This window comes from Tachypleus tridentatus, chromosome 9 (assembly GCF_004210375.1).
Source record: "Tachypleus tridentatus isolate NWPU-2018 chromosome 9, ASM421037v1, whole genome shotgun sequence".
NCBI classification, from domain to species: domain Eukaryota; kingdom Metazoa; phylum Arthropoda; class Merostomata; order Xiphosura; family Limulidae; genus Tachypleus; species Tachypleus tridentatus.
In genome coordinates, this window is record NC_134833.1 from 102,331,715 (window position 1) to 102,353,731 (window position 22,017).

General features: G+C 34.1%; 1 protein-coding gene across 4 annotated transcripts in view; it reads left to right on the forward strand.

The window, feature by feature from the left end:
- The first annotated feature begins 1,773 nt into the window (after nt 1-1,773).
- LOC143225914 (dachshund homolog 1-like) overlaps nt 1,774-22,017 on the forward strand; it is a 50,416-nt gene continuing 30,172 nt past the window's right edge. Inside the window, exons 1-3 of one of the 4 annotated variants that reach the window (XM_076456121.1) lie at nt 1,774-2,591; nt 19,321-19,499; nt 20,058-20,298. In XM_076456121.1, the coding sequence (XP_076312236.1) occupies nt 1,909-2,591; nt 19,321-19,499; nt 20,058-20,298 (1,103 nt within the window). In that variant the 5' untranslated portion in view covers nt 1,774-1,908. The remainder of the gene's footprint in view (nt 2,592-19,320; nt 19,500-20,057; nt 20,299-22,017) is intronic. The other 3 variants (XM_076456123.1, XM_076456122.1, XM_076456124.1) reach the window with 3 other exon arrangements.

The following is a 22,017-nucleotide window of genomic DNA, read 5'->3' on the forward strand; positions in this document are numbered from 1 at the left end:
AAAGTTATAGCTAATAAAAAGGAAAATAGGTATAATAAATTAATTTATTCTAATCCTGCCTAAAAGAATTTTATGTGTCGCACCTATTGAGGACTCTCTCTTGTTCGAAGTAAAACTGTAATGTACTTGAAAAATAATGATATTGAATGGTAATAGATGGCGTTAAATTCGTAAGTAACATCTTCATTTGCAGAAAAGGTGGTAATCTTATTGTAGACGATGAGATTTCTAACATAATACTTAAATGATATGTCTGACGTCTCTAGTCAGAGCCTTAAAATAATGGGAATAAACTTTCTAATATGTTCACAGTGAGATGTGAGTTGCTCAATTTAAAATGTCAAATTCTTAATAAGGTGGCTGATAATTGTAATTATTTTAGGGAGGCATGAATGGCCTAATTTTTTAAAAAAATCAGAACACTTGTGAAGCAAATACAGATCGTTAGATTATTTGAAATTTTTTATTGAAATAAACCTCTGTACGAGTGTATTTCACACAACTAAAAATTATTTGAAGTTATTGTGGCGGTCAGTTTTCAATCATTTTCACAGTGACAAATTCTGATTGTTAAATAGTAATTTTTTATATTTGTTATATAGAAAAAATATATATATAATATTAAAAATTGGTTATTAATCAATAATTCGAGTTAGGTTAACGTTATCAGTCTTATCATGACAATTATATGTTGTTACATATGTGCGCAAACTTCAAGGTGTAGTTGCACATGGTAAGCATTGATGTTTGCATTAAATGTGTGTGCAAAACTCTGTGAAAGATGATTTAAAACGTATATTAAAATAATCATGTAAGAAAAGTTAAATACATGCCTAACCTGGTAGTATATTTGTTGTAACTGTTTTAACCCAGTGGGTCAGCGCTAAGTTTTCGGACTTACAACGTTAAATTCCAGGATTTGATTTCTCATGTTGTCCAAAGCGCAGATTGCTTGATGTGCAAGCTTCATTAAAACAAACAAACTACATATATTTTAGTCAATGATATTGTTTTTTAACTTCGTTTTTCATTTATGACACATCCGTGTCTGTGTACCTGTTATAGTTTGTATATTTCTAAACTTCATTCTTAGATTTGGCTTTGCAGTGGTTACATGACGAATATCACAGTCATATTTCAGTTGCATATTAGTATGTATTAATCTGTGTGTGTTTCACTGTGGTGTATAGCTGTGATCTTAAATCGTAGTTTAGGTACGCATAATGAATAATATACTGTGTGAACAATGGACACTGGTATATCAAGTGGGGTTTTTGTATGCATAATGGATAATAATATATCAAGTGCAATCTAGGTACACAATAGGTAATAATGTATCAAGGGTAATTCTGGCACGTATTATGGATAATAATATATTGAAGTGTTGTCTTTATACGCACAGTGGATAGTAATATATCAAGTGCAGACTGTGTACACTTAATGTGTAATAATATACCAAGTGTAGTCTAGGTACACATAATGTGTAATAATACATTACAAAGATAGTTTTCATTTGCGATTAAATTATTTTTAAAGAATCATATTTTATCAACGTGTATTTGGACAAGTAAGACAGTCATCTGATGTAATAAGTTTTTAGCATTTGATGATTAAGCATCACAGCTCATTAAGATTCACTCGGCTTTATTGTTTAGTACTTTTCCTCAAAGCCACAACTTTGATGTTTGATTTCAATTCACTATCCTATGCATAAGACTATATATTTCGTTCACGGAGCAGCGCGCGCATCTGTTACGGAAGACGTTTCATAAAGAAGTTAGGTAGACTGCTGGCAGGAAAACTATATTGAACCTTACGTGTGACGAACACACTTTGGACCGTGACTTACGCAAACCGCGAGGTTTTAACGATAGTAATAAGGTACTGAGGCCTGGAAGTCTTGTTTAGATGGAAAGTGGGAGTACAACCTATACTTACATGTCTGGTCATTTGCCACCTGGAGTACCATTGACCAAAACCGACGAGGACATCTTGAGAGACGCTTATCAACCAGACCAGAATCTACCAAACGTTCCTGGAGGGTCGCCTCCTCCTGGACAAACTTTAACTAACTCCTCGGCCAGTGGATCTCTTAGTCTGGCATCTGAAGCCAGCCCGTCTGGACCTCCAGCTCTGGCCGAGATAGTATTTAGCCAGTACAGTTCGCCAGGTAGAACAGTGAGTGCGCGAGATCAACTCTCTCCCGCGTTTCAGTTGGCCCCCTCTTCCGGCTCTCGAACTTTCAACTACGGGCTCGAAGCAAATCTGTCACCACCAAGTGCTGTGGTCGACGGGGTACAGGAGTGTAGACTAATAGATTTTCACGGTGCGAAACTTGCTGCGTTCCGCGTTAACAGCGAGGACCTTCTGTGTTTGCCTCAAGCCTTTGATCTTTTTCTGAAGCACCTGGTCGGAGGGCTGCACACAGTGTACACCAAGCTTAAACGACTGGGCATTACTCCTATTGTGTGTAACGTGGAGCAGGTACGACTTCTACGGGGATTAGGTGCCATCCAACCTGGTGTGAACCGCTGTAAGCTGTTGTCTTGCAAGGACTTTGAGGTACTCTACAGAGACTGTACCACTGCCAGGTAGGCTAATCCAAGTATAGAGGGAAGCTGATACCTTTTCTGAGATAATCTAAGTATCAGTAATATAAAAATATAAAACCTGTTTTGTAAAGAAGCACACACTAAATATTGTTTATTGTGTAAGAACAGTTGTCATTTGTAACTGGAGTAAAATTAAAATATGGAAATAATTTTAGTTTATTATTTATATTACGATTATCACGACAATTTACTTCACAATGAAAGGTATCGCTTGAGTTTGGTGAATACATGAAATATGTAAACATAGACTATTTCAGAAGGTAGCGAGTCGTATTTATTCAGTGTAATGTATGTTATCCGCAGAAGGTAACTAGACATCTGTTTCTTGAACATAATCTGTGTTTACTACAGACGGTAGCTAGACATCTGTTTCTTCAACGTAATCCGTGTTTACTACAGAAGATAGCTAGACATATGTTTCTTCAACGTAATCCGTGTTTACTACAGAAGATAGCTAGACATATGTTTCTTCAACGTAATCCGTGTTTACTACAAAATATAGCTAGACATATGTTTCTTCAACGTAATCTGTTTTTACTACAAAATGTAGCTAGACATACGTATCGTCAATATAGCCTGGCTATTGTATTAATACAGAGCTTAATGTAAAATGCACTTGATTTAAAGATAGTTAGGAGATTGTGATGATAATTAGTTTTCGAATGAAGGAAATCTGAATAATTCGTTTAAGTCTGATCATTTTAAGCAAAGGTATAAGTTATTCACATTCATATATGTACAAAATTAACTCTGATAATCTATGGATGGAAAATGTCGTATAAATAACCATAGACAGATGCTGTCACAACAGTTGTTTCCATTTTAGTAAACTGTCACAAATGCTAAATTCGCCTGTATAAGCTGTCATGATTTTTGTCATCTCTTAAATGCTGTCGCAGTATTTGCTTTATTTATAATAATTGTAGTAATACATGTTTGTATATTTACAAATGTATTGTGGACATTGTGCTTATCTTTAGGAAATGTGACCGTTGACTTTATAAGCTACTGTGACGGCTGTCTTTATCTTTATACGTTATCGTGATAGTTGACTTCTCCTGTATAGCTGTCATGACAGTTTCCTCCATATTTCAGAATGCTGTTCTGGTAGTTATCTTCATATCTGTAAGTTTTATTTTGTTCGTGTTACCTTCACCTCTGAGACATTATTGTGACTGATGTCTTTATATCTAGAAGCTATCAGGATAGTTAACTTAAGCTCTAAAAGGTTGTCATGATACTTCAGTATGGAGGGTATATATTTAACCATTAGAGTTTTGCAGTGCTTATACGATTGTGTTATGTGCTTGAATTAAAGAAGTGTGGCACAGCTGTTCGCTTGCACTAGCACGGATCAGGTACATCATGCACGCCGGCAAAAATGGTTTTCCGAAACAAAATCAGGACAACTGACAAGCGATTGAACAAATGTTATTAATCTTCTGAACATAATACTTACAACACAGTGGAGTGACTAGAATAGGTTAGCTTATTTAACACATTTTCTGACGTATCACACAACCAAGAGATTACTAAAACAGATTGTGGGTTACTTTTATTGTCACATAATTACCGAAAGTAAGTTGAAATAACATCAGCTACATCTGTGAAATAATAATAGCAAGACTCTTATACGCTGGCATTTTCATCTAGTAAAACGAAAATTTCCCGTTGTACTAAAGTATGTGTTCATAATAAAACAGGACTTAACTGTGATACTAGAATATTTTTACAGAACAAACGATACTTAATTCTGTTACTAGAGTGTTCTTACATAACAAAACGAAACTTAGTTGTGGTACTAAAGTATTCACACACATAACAAAACTATGTTTTTAAATTGTATACTAAAGTATACACACACACACACACAAAATTGCCTTTTACCTTTTACATATTAATGTTGCTTATTTTATATACATGAATATCGTTGTCATGGTTAGTTGCTTATATAGTCATCTTAGTATAACAATTATTTACGATTTTTTTATATCAGATATAAATTATTAACTAATTTATAACCTACATTTCGGTTGTTAATATTTAGTCATTTTCCAGGAAATCCGTTTTCTTCTTTGGTATTGGACTAGTTTCGATCCTTCATAAAAGTATGGTTCATTATCCACTGGGCAGAGGTATTGGGGTCGTTCACCCTTTGAACTTGAATCATTTAGTATTTTTTCCAGATGATATCTAGGTTATGTACTAGTTTCTGTACTAGATTGATTGAGTGTAATCAGTTATGTTGATGCAGAAAGCTTCTTCTACCTTTCTTTTTCCCTTGTTCATATCCTAGTGTTTTAGCATTATTCCAGTTTATCGTATGTTCGGTATTACCTAATCTTGCTGTCCATTATGCTTCAGAACTTTAAGTTTTGCTGGTCTTTTTATGTTAATATATTGGAAGCTATGTTCATAGATGATGTAAGTGGTGATTTTCCTCAACAATGGACTTTAAGTGGTTCGGTGTGTGCTGTTGATAATCATGTTGTGGCTTTTGAATACTGTTCTAACTTGTGTGTATGTTTTCAGAGAGATTTCTGAGATAGAGTAATGTCAGTAATTTTCCTTCTGTTTATTGTAAGTGTCTACCTTCTTCACCAAGTGTTTCGTCTATCCATTATTGAGAATGGTTAAGTGTTCAATACTGATTTTTATTAAATGTATTCAAAGTGGATTTCTGACAGGGAATAGTGTAAATCAGGAGAATGTAGCATTGTTATAGAAAGAAAAAAGTGCATATGTATTATAGTGAAGAATCAGTATACTGATGCGCATACATAGACAGTATATGCACGGTATTATATCAGAAACATCCATTGTTGCGTGTCCACACTTTCTGCTAACCTTATTCATCCTTTTATTAATCTTGATTGGTAGCTGTTGTAGGAAATATTATCGTATTAGGCCTAGAATTACTATGGAAAATCCTAACGGTTAAACACACTTTTCTAAATTTATGTACCAATTTGCTTCCAGGTCAGTGACTTTTTAATTACAGGACTTCTAATAACTATAAGGGTTTCTCTATGTATTTTACACATAAAATGAGTAATTTCACCCAATTGATTTGGACATTTCTTTGCACCGAATATTGTGAGACGGGAAAACATAATACCACTCCATATAATGGAATATGAGAATCCCACCAGTAGAGAGTGATATAAAATGGCCGAACGAAGTTCATTGGTTGGTATGAAAGATAGAAGAGTTGCGAATCCAAGTTCGCATCTCTTTACTGACCTTCACGCAATCACACAAAAATAAATTACACTTTGCATCTTGAGGTTCGGGGTGACGATCAGATCCCACTAGTTGGTCAGCTAAAAGTGACTCAAAGTTGGTGATAGGTATTGTTACCTGGTTGCTTCCAAGTTAGAGACGTTAAGCGATGATAGTCTTTGAATGTGCTTCTGCAAATATCCGAAAAAAACAAACGATACATAAACAAGTTGATAATTTGATGTTAAAATCAGACGATTTTTTTCCAAAGATGATCCACTGTCAGTTTAATAAAACTGGAAAGAGACAAATGTGAAAAGATCTTAGTTTGTGACATTCTTCAATTAGGTAATGTAAATAAATATTATAACGGTATTGTAGCGGGTGAGCTGTTACACGAACGGAGAAAAATATATTTAAAAGTACCCCTGTGGGACAGCTGTAATTTTACCACTTTATAATGCTAAAATCAGCCTGATGCTGTTCTGCTTTAAACACCAAATACAGTTGAAAAGATGGCGCCTATGAATCACATCTTGTTAGCAAGTTCTCTTCCATCGTAATCTATCGTTCAGTCGCTTATAATATGAACACGTAAAAACAAACAAGATGAAAGTACAGGTGTGAACAGAAGACGGTGAAATTTAATAATATATGTAGTGTTTCAATTTCTACTGTGTCTGTTGTATTTTAGTCGGTTTGATTTGAGCCCTAATTGAAGAAAGACTTTATATACAGCAGATACAATATATATGTTTGGCATATTAATTGTTGTATATTTTTCTCTATTTTAAACAATAGGTTCTTAGATTTCCAAAAGTATTTTCCAGTTCCCGAAGTCTTGATAAGTTTATTGGATATCATAAGTGAAATGGTGTTTGTTACACTTTATTTCTTTGCTTCGGAACTTTTGATTGTTCTTGTTTGATGCATATTCATGAATAATAAAACTAACATTATACCTTCGAACTCCTTAAACATTACGTTAAAAAAAGGAAATACAGTGCACAAAACATTAAAAGACAATCAGAATTTTCCATGTTAAAACTATAACAAAGCAAAATCCTTTAGACTTTAATTTTTTTGTGTAGTATAGACAGTATGAGTTAACGAATGAGTTCATTCCTTGATTTATCACTGATTTAGGAACAGCTATGTAAACTGGAAATTAACGTTTTAATAAAATGTATTTTCTTGTTAATTTTTTCTAACTTAGACGAAATTAAGATAATCATCTAATTCTTTGTTTGTTTGTTTAGAATTAAGCACAAAGCCACACAATGGGCTATTTGTGCTGTACCCGCCATAGGTATCGAGATTAGGTGTTTATAATTAAGCACAACCCCACACAGTGGGCTATTTGTACTGTACCCACCACAGGAATAGAAATCTGGTATTTAGAATTAAGCACAAAGCTACACAGTGGGCTATTTGTGCTGTACCCACCACAGGTGTCGAAATTAGGTGTTTATAATTAAGCACAACCCCACACAGTGGGCTATTTGTGCTGTACCCACCACAGGTGTCGAAATTAGGTGTTTATAATTAAGCACAACCCCACACAGTGGGCTATTTGTGCTGTACCCACCACAGGAATAGAAATCCGGTATTTAGAATTAAGCACAAAGCTACACAGTGGGCTATTTGTGCTGTGCCCACCACAGGTGTCGAAATTAGGTGTTTATAATTAAGCACAAAACCACACAGTGGGCTATTTGTGCTGTATCCACCACAGGTATCGAAATCCGGTTTCTAGTGGTGCGAGTCAGCAGACATACCACTGTGCTACTGGAGAAGCCATCTAATTCTTATAAAATATATCGTTTCTTATATTAAGACGTTTGTTACTGGATTATTTTATTCTTGTTGTTACACAGATTTTTTAAATCACAAATGTGTATACTTACAAATTATAAAGCAACTGTAGGTTTCGATTTCTGTAAAATAACATTTCGTGAAAAAATATCTCCTCAAGCAAGTTATTTCTTTTTTTCAAACTACTTTTTATTTTATAGTTTGAAATATATATTAGAATAAGCACAATGTTACCTCTACTGTGGTCAGTTTCGAATATAAAGAAAGACATTTGGCCTGTGTTTGTGTTTGAAAATGATCGCATTCGTGGTCGAAATACTGTACTCATTCTAGCATAATTTTTTATCAAATTTCTTACTGTAAGATGTCAATGAATCTGAAATCTAATAAACAAACCTAACAACATCAAACATGTTTCACTTTAAAAGACAGGATTTGATTTCGTCAACATCACGATAGGGTGAAGGAACATGCAATTTTGTGATCAGTTGGCCTTGTGCATAAAGTGGATTCTTCACGCAAATAGGAAATTCTAGTGTAAGATGATTCCTATAAAACTTTTAATTAAGATTTATCTTTTAACTATAAATTACGATTGTAAAGTGTGAGTTTAAGTAACAACAATAACTTCATTAATAATTACTAAAGATTTGTATTACTTAGATGTTTCTAATGTGCTCATTTCTAACAACTTTTGTTTATCTGCAGTTTGTTAGCTTTCTCTAGTTACATAAGCAACTTGTAAACTCGGTAGTCAGTCTCTCACCGATCACACGATTCAGAACAGTTAGTATAGGCTACATAAACCTTTTGTTTTTAAGGCATGCGCTTTAGATTTTCTGATGATTGGACTAAATTAAGAATTTATAACTGTACAAAATTCGCCACATTATCAGTATTATTTATAATCAGATTCTGACATAGTAATGTTAAATAATATAAAATCTCGAATTTTCTTCTTTTTCGAGTAATATGAAGAATTATTTCACCTCATTATCTCTACTACTCTGTCTTATGCTCATTAAATAATCATATTCAGAATATTTAAGTAAATGTATTTATTTGTGCTCATACTGTATTACAATACAAGACCCGCACTCACGTTTAAAACTTGAGTCAATTAAAAAATGAACGTCATTAGTTTTTTAACTACCACATGTAGTAGGTTTGAATATCATTTTGTTAAATGTGAATTTATTTGTATGACTAGAGTTATTCGTAGTTTAACTGCAATAATATTAATAAAAACGAAAACGACACAAACGTATCAAACAAGAAAACTATGCACTGAGATAATCTTGTCAAGAAGAATAAAAACAATAAACCTTTAATTAGAAAAAATATTCAAATACATCACGATAAACAACCAGGGTACATTAACATCACCAAATTCAAAGAGGAAAATTTAGTTTTTGATAGAACTACATTTAGCAGAAAGAGAAACTCATTAATGAGTATGGGCCACCTTCTTTCTCTTAATGAACAACGTATTTGTAATTAGTCGGCAGAAGACATTATGTGGGTTTCCGATGTCTTTCTAATGTCACGTGGCATGTCTGTGGGTTTAACCTGTTGACTGCCAAGTATTTCAGCTGCTACAATACAACCCTAATGCTTCTTTATTTTGTAACGACACCATTTTGGATCGAAAGTGAAACAATTTGTAAGTAGGTCAAATGCATGTATGGTGCTGACATCTAGCGTTGAAGTTATGTATTACTGAGAACGAATTAACTCGTCCGTGGCACTGTGTTACCGATCGGCTTGGACGAGTTATCTTGTCTACGGCACCGAACAGGTTAGTGTACACAGTTTTCTATAAGAGGAGTGAGATTTAAATAAGGAATTTTTACTAGCCAGTACATTCCTTCTATTATTCCTGTTCCAGATTACATTCCGGTTAATATAACACCGGGTATTACAACACATAAGGGAAAAGTCTGAAATGTCAGCTGAGTTCAGTTAATATCGTGTAAACATATAATTTATAAATAAACCTGCTTCTCAGATATATGTATCTCAATCGCCTATAAAATGTACAAGAACCCGATGGCATTGCTTTCGATTCTTGTAGTCTCGAGAAATGAAATATACGATCAACTTCGAGTCTTATGTGAGTCTTTGATCCTAAGTCGCACTCGTGAAACGTGCTCCTTATCTCTTGAACTTTAACGGTGGTTAATTACTGGACAATGGACCAGAAACTCTTAACGGTGAATATGTGGCGTGGTTGACGTTTCATTATCTTAAAACTGAGTGCACATACGTTAGCAAGTCCCTAGTCTTTTCACTATGATTTGAATACACCAAATAAGTTACACCTGTCTTTGTATTTGTGTGGATTCAATTTGAACACCACTGATAACATGTATTTCCGTCCATTTGTCGGTAACCAGCAGGAAATAGTATGAACATACCTAGACAATACCGAAGTCATTACCAAAACAATAAATCAACAAATGATCGAATCTGGGCTTAGAGAAGAATGACCTTTCTTTGGAGCAGACTCAGTGGTGTCAATATACAAAAGTAACAGTTAATCTTCTGTTATAGTTTTACAATAATACACAATAAACCGTCTCATCACTAAATCCAAAGTAAAGCTTGATATTAAGACTAGGACGACACTTCTGATAAGCTTTCACACAGATATACTAATGAAATAAAGTCAACATTTAACAGTACACAGTCTACTGAAAATGGGACTCTATTTCCAGCCTCAAAAATATAATAAAACTTGTTTTACTTGATAATTTTACTGCATAAAGATTAAATAAAACACCGTGAAACGTCATACAGCAAAATTATTAAGTAAAATAATTGTAGTTGTGTTTTGATAGTGGGAACAGTTTCGCTATTAAATATTCATTATGTACTGTTATTTATTTGATATGTTTGAGTGTAAAGTATGGTAGTTTATGTGATGATGGCAAAAATAGAACACAATAATTGTCTCTATACATAGTAAAAACGTTACGTGATAAATTGTCACAAACATTGTCGTTGTTTTTTCACAACAATATAAACTGTTCTCCGTAAATACAGACTTGTCTTAACTATAACACAACCGACTGTTTCAAGGGTATATCAAGTTTATGTACTGAAGCCTTCATTGAAGACTTCAGCTTGTAGAAGTAGCCCCTTGAAACCAATTCTATTGCACAACTGAATGATATAATGATATAAACACGCAAACCTTTACGACGTCTAACAACATCAATTACGTATGGGTTTCTATTCAAACATGTGTTTATTTAAAGACACCGTTGTGTTGTGAAATCTATTCTTTATTTTATGTGTATATAAAATTTAGCACAGAGATTGTGCAGTAGCCTTAACAGTTGTGCTCTGGTTTGTTAACCAACCGTGATTGAGTTGTTTTGAATTTGAATTTTAGTTGTAGCCATTCAACTACCAAAATTACTGTTCAAAGAACACTGTATTGCATAATTGACTGTTGGCCGTTATCTTAATACGTCACAGTAAACTTGTTAAACATAACGAAGTACAGCGCAATAAGCAGAATCAACGAGATTACTGCTATCCCTGTTTACTATCTAACGAAATCATATCCAACGGAAAAGGCATTCACGTAAGTTACTGTTTAGATGGCAAAGCATTTATCTGTGACATAGTTATTCCTGGTATTTGCAATCAAATCAACTACAGATGACGTACCAGTTAAACACGACAAATTATCTCAAGTTTTTAAAACTCAACGAAGTTCTCTCAAGACATTATATTATAATTCGTTAGGATTAATATAAATTTATCTGGTCTTAAGTGTACAAGAATGGGAGTATATAAATATTCAAAGACAAGAACAATAAGTTGATTCAAGTTTGTTAAAACGTTCTTATTTTATATCCTTTTTAACTATTTCATGCTATTTTTACTTTGATAAGAACCTATTCTGTGTCTTGGCTTCACACGTTTGTTTTCATGATTAAACACGAAAACTGGAGGTATCCAACAAAACACTTTTACAATTAAAACTTATCTCGTTAAAGATTAAAGACCTAGAACTAGGAGGAGTGATGGTCCTATGCCTCCTGTAAACCTACATTTGACAATTTACCAGATACCCGGACCTTAATAAGTTTAAAAAAACTAAATATTGTAGAAAATGTTTATCTTTAGCCATTATCGCGGGCTGAGTTACAGCCTCAAGTTCGTTTATACCAGTTTGTTTCTTTTAACGGCAGGGTTCAACGCATAGTTTTGTGTCGATCTTTGTTTACCCTTTGCAGTTGAAAAATATACAGTGCGTTGAGTACAATACATTAAAGCAATCTCGAATATGCAAATTAGCAAGCCACATGATACCCATAGCAATATCAAGTCGCGATGGCGAAAACGTGAATCAGAATTACCTCATGGAATTTTTAGCGAAGACCAAGCGCTTTTGAAAATGGAAAGTCATAAAGATGTGTTCAGATTGAGGATTTTAATAAGGGCATTGGAGAGCAAATGAATGTAAATCAACTTGGGACACCAGGACCACCCAGAAAGAGATTTGTAACAAGTCATATCTCAGCTGTGGTAAGCAATGAGCGGTGTTTAGTAAAGGTGAAAAACTACGAACGTAAATGTCAGTGGTGAAAGCTTTCCCTAATTTATAGCAACTTACACTATATTTATTATATAACAGCAGTGTAATACTCGAGGTGGGTGGTGATGGCTAGCTGCCTTCCCTCTAGTCTTACACTGCTAAATTAGGAACGGCAAGCGCAGATAGCCCTCGTGTAGCTTTGCGCGAAATTCAAAACCAAATCAAACCTTAATAGGGAAATTAGTGATTTTAAAGCTGATTTTGAGGAATGGACTTACTTTCGAAAGAAGATATTATTACTTTGTATGCTTAAGAAGCAGACAGAAATATCACAAATTTGTTTTATACTCAGTATTGGAAATAAGTATGAAAACAGTGAATGAAATCGATATAAAATGGAAATATTATGGTATTGTATTGCTCCTATTCCACAGTAGAAAATGAATAGCACCAGAGTAAAGTCACGTGTTCCTATCTGCATTGTAACTAACTATCAGTGATGTCGAGAAAACCCACTTGTAGAGAAATATGTGTGCAAAAACGGCTCGTTTGGGTTGAGAAAATATTTTACGTAGAAGAGCGAACAACGTTTCGACCTTCTTCGGTCATCGTCAGGTTCACAAAGAAAGAAAGAGGTAACTGACCGGAAGCTGACCACATGTTTGGAAGGGGTTGTGTAACTGAGTATCGAAATGTAGAGGGCGGTGTTAGATGTTTGAATATATAATTTTATTTTATTATATTTAATAAAGGTATAAAGGCGTTCCTTTGTATTGGTTTATTTTGGGTTTAAGTTGTTGTATAAATAAAGCTTCTTTAATTTTGCGTTTGTTTATGTTTGTTTCTTAATTTAGTATTTGAGTGTTTTCTATGGTTATGTTGTGTTTATTTGACTTGCAGTGTTCGAAAACGTGTGAAGGTGACTTTTTATGTTCTTTGAATCTGGTTTCCATTTTTCTACTTGTTTCTCCAAATATGTAACATCAGCCAGCTCATTCATCAAAGACTCTTTTAATTTCAAGCCTAATCTAAATCAATTTAATCATAAAGCCTTAATGGTCAGTTTCGATGTTATATCCCTCTTTACAGAAGTTCCAACCACTGAAGCCTGCAAGATAGCCTTAGAACTCTATATCCGAGACCCTAACCCAACTATAGACGTTCCAAGCAATCAATTAGCAACCCTCATTAGCATTACATCCACCACTATACTGATACAGATATGTAGATGACACGGTTGCGGGATTCAGATCTACAGAACACACACTTAATTTTTTCAATCACATTAACTCAAAATATCCCAACATTAACTTCACATGTGAACAGGAAGAGAGCAATCAAATATCATTTCTTAACCTCAAAATTACAAGAACCGACACATAATTCAAAACAGAAATCCACCGAAAAATCACCCATACTGGAGTATACATTCCTTGGGACTCAGCACATGAAACAACACAAAACCTCAACATAATAAGAAACCAAATAGACACAGCCATAAAATTATGCTCACCAGATAAAATTAACGATGAATTAGACAAAATAAAACAATACTTCACCAACATCAATAAGTTTCCTCCACAAACCGTAGAAAACATTATACGCACACACCCAGACAGAAAGCAAAATCAATCAACAAAAGTAATTATATCTCACGAATAAAAAAATCACGAAGCCATATACTGCTGTATATCATATATTCCTGACATCAGCAGACAAATAACCAACATTTGGCAAAAACTAGTAACAAAATATGACATTCCAGTCAATACCAAATTTATTTAAAAACCAGGCACAAAACTGAGGTCTATACTATGTAAAAACTACACTAACAAACACCACACCAACATTATTTATAAAATACAATGTGATAACTGCCACGACTTCTATATTGGAGAAACAAGTAGAAAAATGAAAACCAGATTCAAAGAACATAAAAAGTCATCTTCACACGTTTTCGAACACTGCAGGTCAAATAAACACAACATAACCATAGAAAACACTCAAATACTAAATTAAGAAACAAACATAAACAAACGCAAAATTAAAGAAGCTTTATTTATACAACAACTTAAACCCAAAATAAACCAATATAAAGGAACGCCTTTATACCTATATTAATATAAATAAAATTATATATTCAAACATCTAATACCGCCCTCTACATTTCGACACACAGTTACACAACCCCTTTTAAACATGTGGTCAGCTTCCGGTCAGTTACCTCTTTCTTTGTGAACCTGACGATGACCGAAAAAGGTCGAAACGTTGTTCCCTCTTCTACGTAAAATATTTTCTCAACCCAAACTAGCCGTTTTTGCATATATATTGTAACTAACTGTCATTCACTCAATTATACACTGCCAGAATAATTCCTATGAAAGTACAGAAAAATCACTATTCATAGCAATAATGTTGTGAACGTATTCATGACTTCTATGACCAAAATGACACGTGACAAAGTGTAGAAATAAAAGTTTTAGGTGATAAAAGTTACTGTATGTCAAATGTTGAGGCGAAATTTCATGTTTAGGTAGGTGCGATGTAGAAAGTCTGAAGATGTTACATGAAGCCAGTATTATTGATAACAGAAGCTGTCGAGATAGAAAATCAAAACTAAAGTGATGCTAACTAACAGAGGTAATACTCCATATGAATTACATGACAAGCCAGCAGAAATTTTGACAATGACCTAATGTCTTATCAAACTATTTCGGTAATCTGTTCAAAATTGATGGATTCCTTGCTGCTGACAGGCACAGGTAGATTTTGATTCGTCATACAAATCGCTCAGGAACACGACCGTAACGGCACGATAACTTGACGCTAAAAGGGCCGGTAGAACACTACAACCATTGCTTGGCGTGCGCAATGTCTCACTTTGAACATTATTAAAGCTGTATGGGCTTTTATAAAACTAAAAAGCTCAAAAGGTAACCGAACAATATTTCAAAATCGCATTTAACATAAATAATATAATAATATGAAGACATTCTATACTGCTCTGTGTAAGCTAAAGGTTCACATTCAACTCTGTAGAACTAGTTTTCTTTTCTTTAGCACTTTCTGTCCTAATGTTTTTTGTCATTATCAAGTTATTCAGCAGTTGTCATCACTCGTTATTGTTGACTCTTGTATGTGTGCATCGCTCTTAGGTTTCAATAATGCTTTATCTTACTGTTCACAAACGTCTCCTTACACTAATTACTTTTCGAAAGAAACTTAATATTTTCACTTACGTTATAAGTAAAAATTAAAGAATAGTGCTCATTATGATGACAGTTGTTTGGACTGATGCAAGATTTCATAATAATCAATATAAATTTTGCTTCTTTTATTGCATTACATAAAATAAATATACATTATTATTATAAATTTTCAAATGAAATGCATACTTAACATTGACAGTGCCTTCCTTTACAACCATCCTTTTTCTTACCAAACGAAACTGAAAATAAGATTTAAATTTTAGTTCCATGACTTTTGTTTTGTTATTTTAGTTTCTGAATGCTATGTTTGGTCTAAGCTATATTTACTGTTTGAAATATTATTCAACAGCTTTGTTTCAAAAAATAATGTGTAGTAACACAAACTTAGGCCCGGCATGGCCAAGCGCGTAAAGCGTGCGACTCGTAATCCGAGGGTCGCGGGTTAGCGCCCGCGTCGCGCCAAATATGCTCGCCCTCCCAGCCGTGGGGGCGTTATAATGTGACAGTCAATCCCACTATTCGTTGGTAAAAGAGTAGCCCCAGAGTTTGCGGTGGGTGGTGATGACTAACTGTCTTCCCTCTAGTCTTACACTACTAAATTAGGGACGGCTCGGTGCAGTGGGCTAACAACCTACTCACTTAAATACCTGTTGAAGAATCCGCAAGCGATTGCGGCCCTATGTTCCTTGATGGAATCTAATGGTGATAACTAACTAACTAACACAAACTTAAACATCCAAAAAAAACGTAAGTTTAACAACATTATTCAATAGTATTGGTTTTAGAGTGAGGTACATTTTTGTAAAATAGTTTTAAAACATTTTTTTCAAAATATTTTGCTAAAACTTGGCATTACCAGTCAAGAACATCACGTGATAATATTGTTTAATGATTATATTTTTTTAGAACAAAACGCTTTCTTAAAGACAAACGCTATAATTATCTACGCTGAAAGGTAACACAGCAAGATGTACGAGAACATACCAAACACCTTTAAGCACTTGCACAGAGCTGTCACTGCAGACTCATCAGTTGTAAAACTTTGATTTGTTTGTCTGAGCGTGAAACCGCAGTTTGGGCTGTCTTTTTTACATAGATAGACGAACAAGGACGAAATGTAATAGTTCCGCCACTAAGATCCACGACATCACAAGCTTAATTCAAAATGAAAGGTTTTTAAAACAAGTATTAATTATTAAAAGAACTGCATTAAAAAGTGGTAAGTAGTGATCTTGAACTGGGTTTTACACCTAACAGCACACGGGTCATATTGACACAAGGGAAAAATACGAAATAAATAAAAAAAAATAGAGCTTGTTTTTAGTGTTTTTAAGTTTGATGCCCAGTTCTTAATGGGGTTTTTTCCTGTGTCTATTTTGTCAGACGTTTAAGGCAAATAAACCCTAATAAATGCCTGATGTTTTTATCGTCCTTTTCTTTTAGAATTTTCGCGACAACCTACACAAAGGGTTATCTGTGAATTTGAAATGACATTCTTGAAAAATGGTACCTTTCAGTTCTCAACGATGGCTCATAATATAGTTATAGAAAGGTAGTTTTAATCGCGAATTAATTTTATGATGTTCTTAAATATCAATTTTATTACAGCCTGTTATTCAGATCAGTAATATATAATCTTTCTGAAGAAATGAACACTGAGACAAGGCTTGATTTATACTTGGTCCTATATTCTTACAATGCAGATACTTTAGCTTAAGCTTATTCGTTTGTTGTTAAGCGCAAAATTTGTTTGTTTCTAAATTTCGCGCAAGGTTACACGAGAGTTACCTGCGCTAGCCGATCCTAATTTAACACTGGAAGACCGGAGGGAAGGCAACTAGTCATCACCACCCACCACCAACTCTGGAGCTACTCTTTTACCAAAGAATAGGAGATTGACCGTAACATTACAACGCCTCTACGGCTGAAAGGGCGAGCATGTTTGGTGCGACAAGGATTCGAATCCGCGACCCTCACATTATGAGTCGAGGGCTTTAATCACCTGGCCATGCCTGGCCGAAAGCGTATAGTTAAAAATAGAGTACCTATGCTGTTCCCACCACATGTATTGAAACCCAGTTTTTGCGTTGAAAGCTTCCAGTCTTACCTATGAGCCACTAGAAGGCAGCCTGTTAAGGTTAGCTACACAGTTAAAAAACATTAACTTAGAATCAATCGCAAGGAAGAGGAAGTGTGAAAAAAATTAGTGTTGAAATAGTCAAATTTTATAATTGGTGGTACGGTAAGGAAAAGAAGAGAATAAATAAATTTTATTTATTGTTTTTCGTGATGAATAATTGACCTCTCGTTTTATTTACGTAATCCAAACACAAACATATTTTATACGTCTTTTATGTCTGTTCCCCATTTAGCTAAAAGTTTCAAGGCTTCTTTCTGTACAGACATGTAACGATTTTCAAGTTGATGAAATGTAGTTCACGCTGATCTATTCCGTATACTTTCATTTATGGTAGTAAAAGGTTTCAATGCGTAACAGTTAACAAGGTCTGTTTTCCTCCCATCAAGTACAAGTACTAACACTGGTATCTGAACAACACTAAAACCTGCACTTTAGGGATATAGCGCATGGTACAACTTTCTGTGTAATCACTTCCCAAGTTTGTAAACATTAACTGATTGTCACACGAATCTTTGATTTTACTGAGATATCAAGAAGCTTTATCAGTTTTAAAAACCCATCTTTGTCATTGCTGTGGCGTTGTTTTTTTTTATCGCAAAGCTACGTAGTTAGCTATTCACTAACTATGGGAAACCTATCTTCTGATTTAAGCTTGAATATCCGTAAACTTAGTGCTGACCCATCGAGTAATTTTTAAAGATCCAGTAGTATTAGCGAATATAGCAAAGAGTTGGATTGGCTGTCACATCATAATACCTACACGGTTGAATAAGCGAAAATTTTCAGTGAAAGGATTCGAATCCGTGATTCGCAGATTGTGAGATGAGTACCTTAATCTATCAGCCCATGTTAGGCTACTTTGGACACGGAGTAGTAATATACTACACATTTTAAATCACGTGTTATTTCCGTCCTTTATGGATAATTATCATTCCCTTAGGAAAAGCTGTTTCGCTGTGAGGGCTAAAGAGACGCACGTGCTTATATTACTCTGATGTCTGGGAACGCTTTCTTACATATTGTTGAATTTTAACATTTGGAAATATGGTTTCAGAAATCTTCTTCCTTTAAATTTAGTTTGGATACAATGTCATCTGACCTAACCTTCAAGTTGGAATCTTTTATTTTGAAATTTTTATTCAAGTTACATGCCAAATGTTGATTACAGAAATCCAGTGATGATAAATGTAAGAACAATTGACTCCTTATTCGTGTTACTAGATGAATTGCATCTACACATACACAGCTTCTAGACAATAATATTTTTTATAATATTTTTCTTTCAGCCAAATAGTTCCCGGAGAGAAGTTAAATTGCAGTAAGTAAAATCGACTAATATTCTTATCCGAGTAGTAAAAAGGTCTTAATATTAATTACATTCACTAACAACTGGAAATAACGTCAAATCAACAAGGAACAACTACATGACCAACCGTTCTCGTGGTTAGGGTACTGGTCTGCGGATAGAGGTCCAAGTGTTGAGCTCACGACATGTCTCTTTTACTTATGGACGCGTTATAAAAGTAATAGTTAATTCCGCTATTCGGCAATGGTGACTATTTGTTTTCCGACTGATAAGCATTTCAAGACCTAGATTATGCAGTGGCGTTCAGGTTGAAATACGAAATATATATATGCAGGTTTTATGTAACATAATATTACTGTAAGTTTTCAATCACATATATCATTAACAGTTTGCTCCTACTCGTAGTTACTTTGTAGAGTGAAAGTTTATTGTTAAATGATGTGTTTTGGTAACACTACCCTAAGGTTCAGATTACAACAACCTCCGTTTTTTGACGTAACGGGGCTCTTACTGTCCAGTTGCAGGCCAGGAAGACCGCCAAAACGGACATCAGTAGTTGGTTTGTCGAACAATTCAACGACAGGACTTAAAAAGGGGCGAATAGAAGATAATTACGTTGCTTATGATGTTGACCGAAACGTCAGTAAGTGTAATATAAACACATCTTTATGAAATAGCAACTTTAAAAAAATAAAGTAGTTTTTGATCATTGCTGTAATGGGGTACAAATGAATTATTTTATAAATGTCTAAAAGAGGCATTGTAACTTTTATTTGACTGATTACTGATATTTACTTTACACCGGTGGATAATAGTGATAATATTATATTAGTTCTGCTGTTTATTATACACTATTTTACTCAAATATATAAAAACCTTAATTATTTTGGTTTTCTAAAATATAATTTAATGTAGCATATATTATTAGTTCCAGCATATTTAGCAGTTAGGATGGTATAGAGCTTTCTTTACTTTAGTTTACAGAGCATTTTGGTTAAATACAATCTTACTGCGCACATGTATTTACCGAATATTACATTATACATTCAGACAGATGTTACTGTGATTTCACAATCGTACAGAGGATGTTAGGAACAAATACTTTTTAAAAAAAGTTTTGCAAAACCTTCTTAAAGTATGAAAAAAGTTCATAATTTATTATAATGTTCTGTGGTTATTTATCTTCTAAATATTTCTTTAGGAAACCACAGAGACAAACCGACGATGCATCAGAACAGCTATAACCACCACATTGCAGCGCAGGCGGCAGTAGCGGCAGCAAACGGAGTGGCTTCCCATCTAAACCCTTTCTCTTTCATGGCGCAAGTTTCACATTCCAGTTTGTTTGCTTCGAATGTATCAATTTCCAGTAATTCGCACAGTCAAGAACATCGACATGATGGAAATAAAGACAGAAGTAGGCCAGGTCCAGATGGCAATAGGTATATCTTCTGTAGATGTTTCAACTGCATATGTTCCATCATACAAGTTTGCATTTAGTATAGCTTAAGATAAATTTGCAAGAAGTTAAAAACGCGTATTTTTTACATTTTTGATTTTATTTGTTTTGAATTTCGCGCAAAGCTACACGAGGGGTGTCTGCGCTAACCGTCCCTAATTTCGCAGTGTAAGACTAGAGGGAAGGCAGCTAGTCATCACCACCCACCGCCAACTCTTGGACTACTCTTTTACCAACGAATAGTGGTATTGACCTTCACTTGTAACGCCCCCACAGCTGAAAGAGCGAGCATGTTTGGTGCGACAAGGATTCGAACCTGCGACCCTCAGGTTATGAGTAGAGAGCCCTAACCACCTGGTCATGCTGGATCTTTGTTATTTTGTACTTGAAACATGTAATGTTTTACTGGGGTTTTCTGTTTACTTAGGGTTTAGCTTTACGATTTACTTCTGAAAACCTAAAGCGATTAATCAAAACAAATTGATTAGACAGCGAAGCCTATCTTAATTAGTTTACTACAAAATAATCAAGTAAAGAAAAATAAGAGTAATTAAAACATTATGTTGTAAATAGAAACATTTAAAAATAATTTTTAATATGTTTATCGTTTTATTGAAAATATTTCTGTGTTAATTATGAATTGTTAATGTATTCGTCATGATGTGCAGATGTGTCTGGTTTAATGTGAATGGGTAAAACCTCTATCCTCATGTTTAGGTTTTACGTGACATCAGTAATTAATATTGTATTAATCTGTGTAGTAAATCCTCGAATATTTGTTGGATATTGTTATAGAATTTTGTTAATCATTTTATATTATTGTTCTGGTTAAATAGTCTATTGGTTCTCTATGGTGTTGTTCCGTCTAGACATCAAAGATACATGTTAAACATTTGACAGCGTCAACGCTTTAATATAATTGAGTTCGGTTCACAAAACTGTTTTTAATTCAGTATTTTCACTCATATTTCGGTCTTCTCTTCGTCAAGATGCTGGGAGTGTAGTGTTCAATCACGGAGAACAAGTTAACATCTCAGGCAGGAAACAACTTGAAGATAACGCTGTAATATCTTTGTCATCTTGAACCATGTTGTGCTAAGGCGAATTGAAAATTACAGATAACCCCCTCATCAATTCAACAACCTTAATGAGGAGAATAAGCTTTAATACGTTTAATTAATTGATTTGTTTTCTCTTACCTATTTCCACGACAGGTTGTGTAATATTCATTATAATTCTTTTTTAACTGAATGAGGGTACATAATTTCTTAATATTACATTTATTTGATTGGCTTCTGATGACAAGAATTATTTAGAAAGATATTGTAACTTTAGTAGAAAGTCTTGTTTATCAGATCAACATTGTATTTATATTACTGTTTTCCGATGACATGAACTGTTAAGAAGGTATAAGATATATTTCTTTTCACCATAAGTCACCAGACCGAACTATATAATATCATGTAATTTTATTTACACAGTAAGTTGGTAGAATGCGAGGTAAAGTCATTAGAGTGCATTGTAAACCTCCATAAAATGTATTGTAATCACTGTATTTTTAATAGGATGACATATATATTGAAATATCTCCATTGAAGTCAAAACAGGTGCAAATGTTTTGGCCATCGTGGTTGAGACACACAAACAAATAGCAGAGTCTACTAGCGGTTCACAGTTAATAAACAATGGTCATCAGTACTGT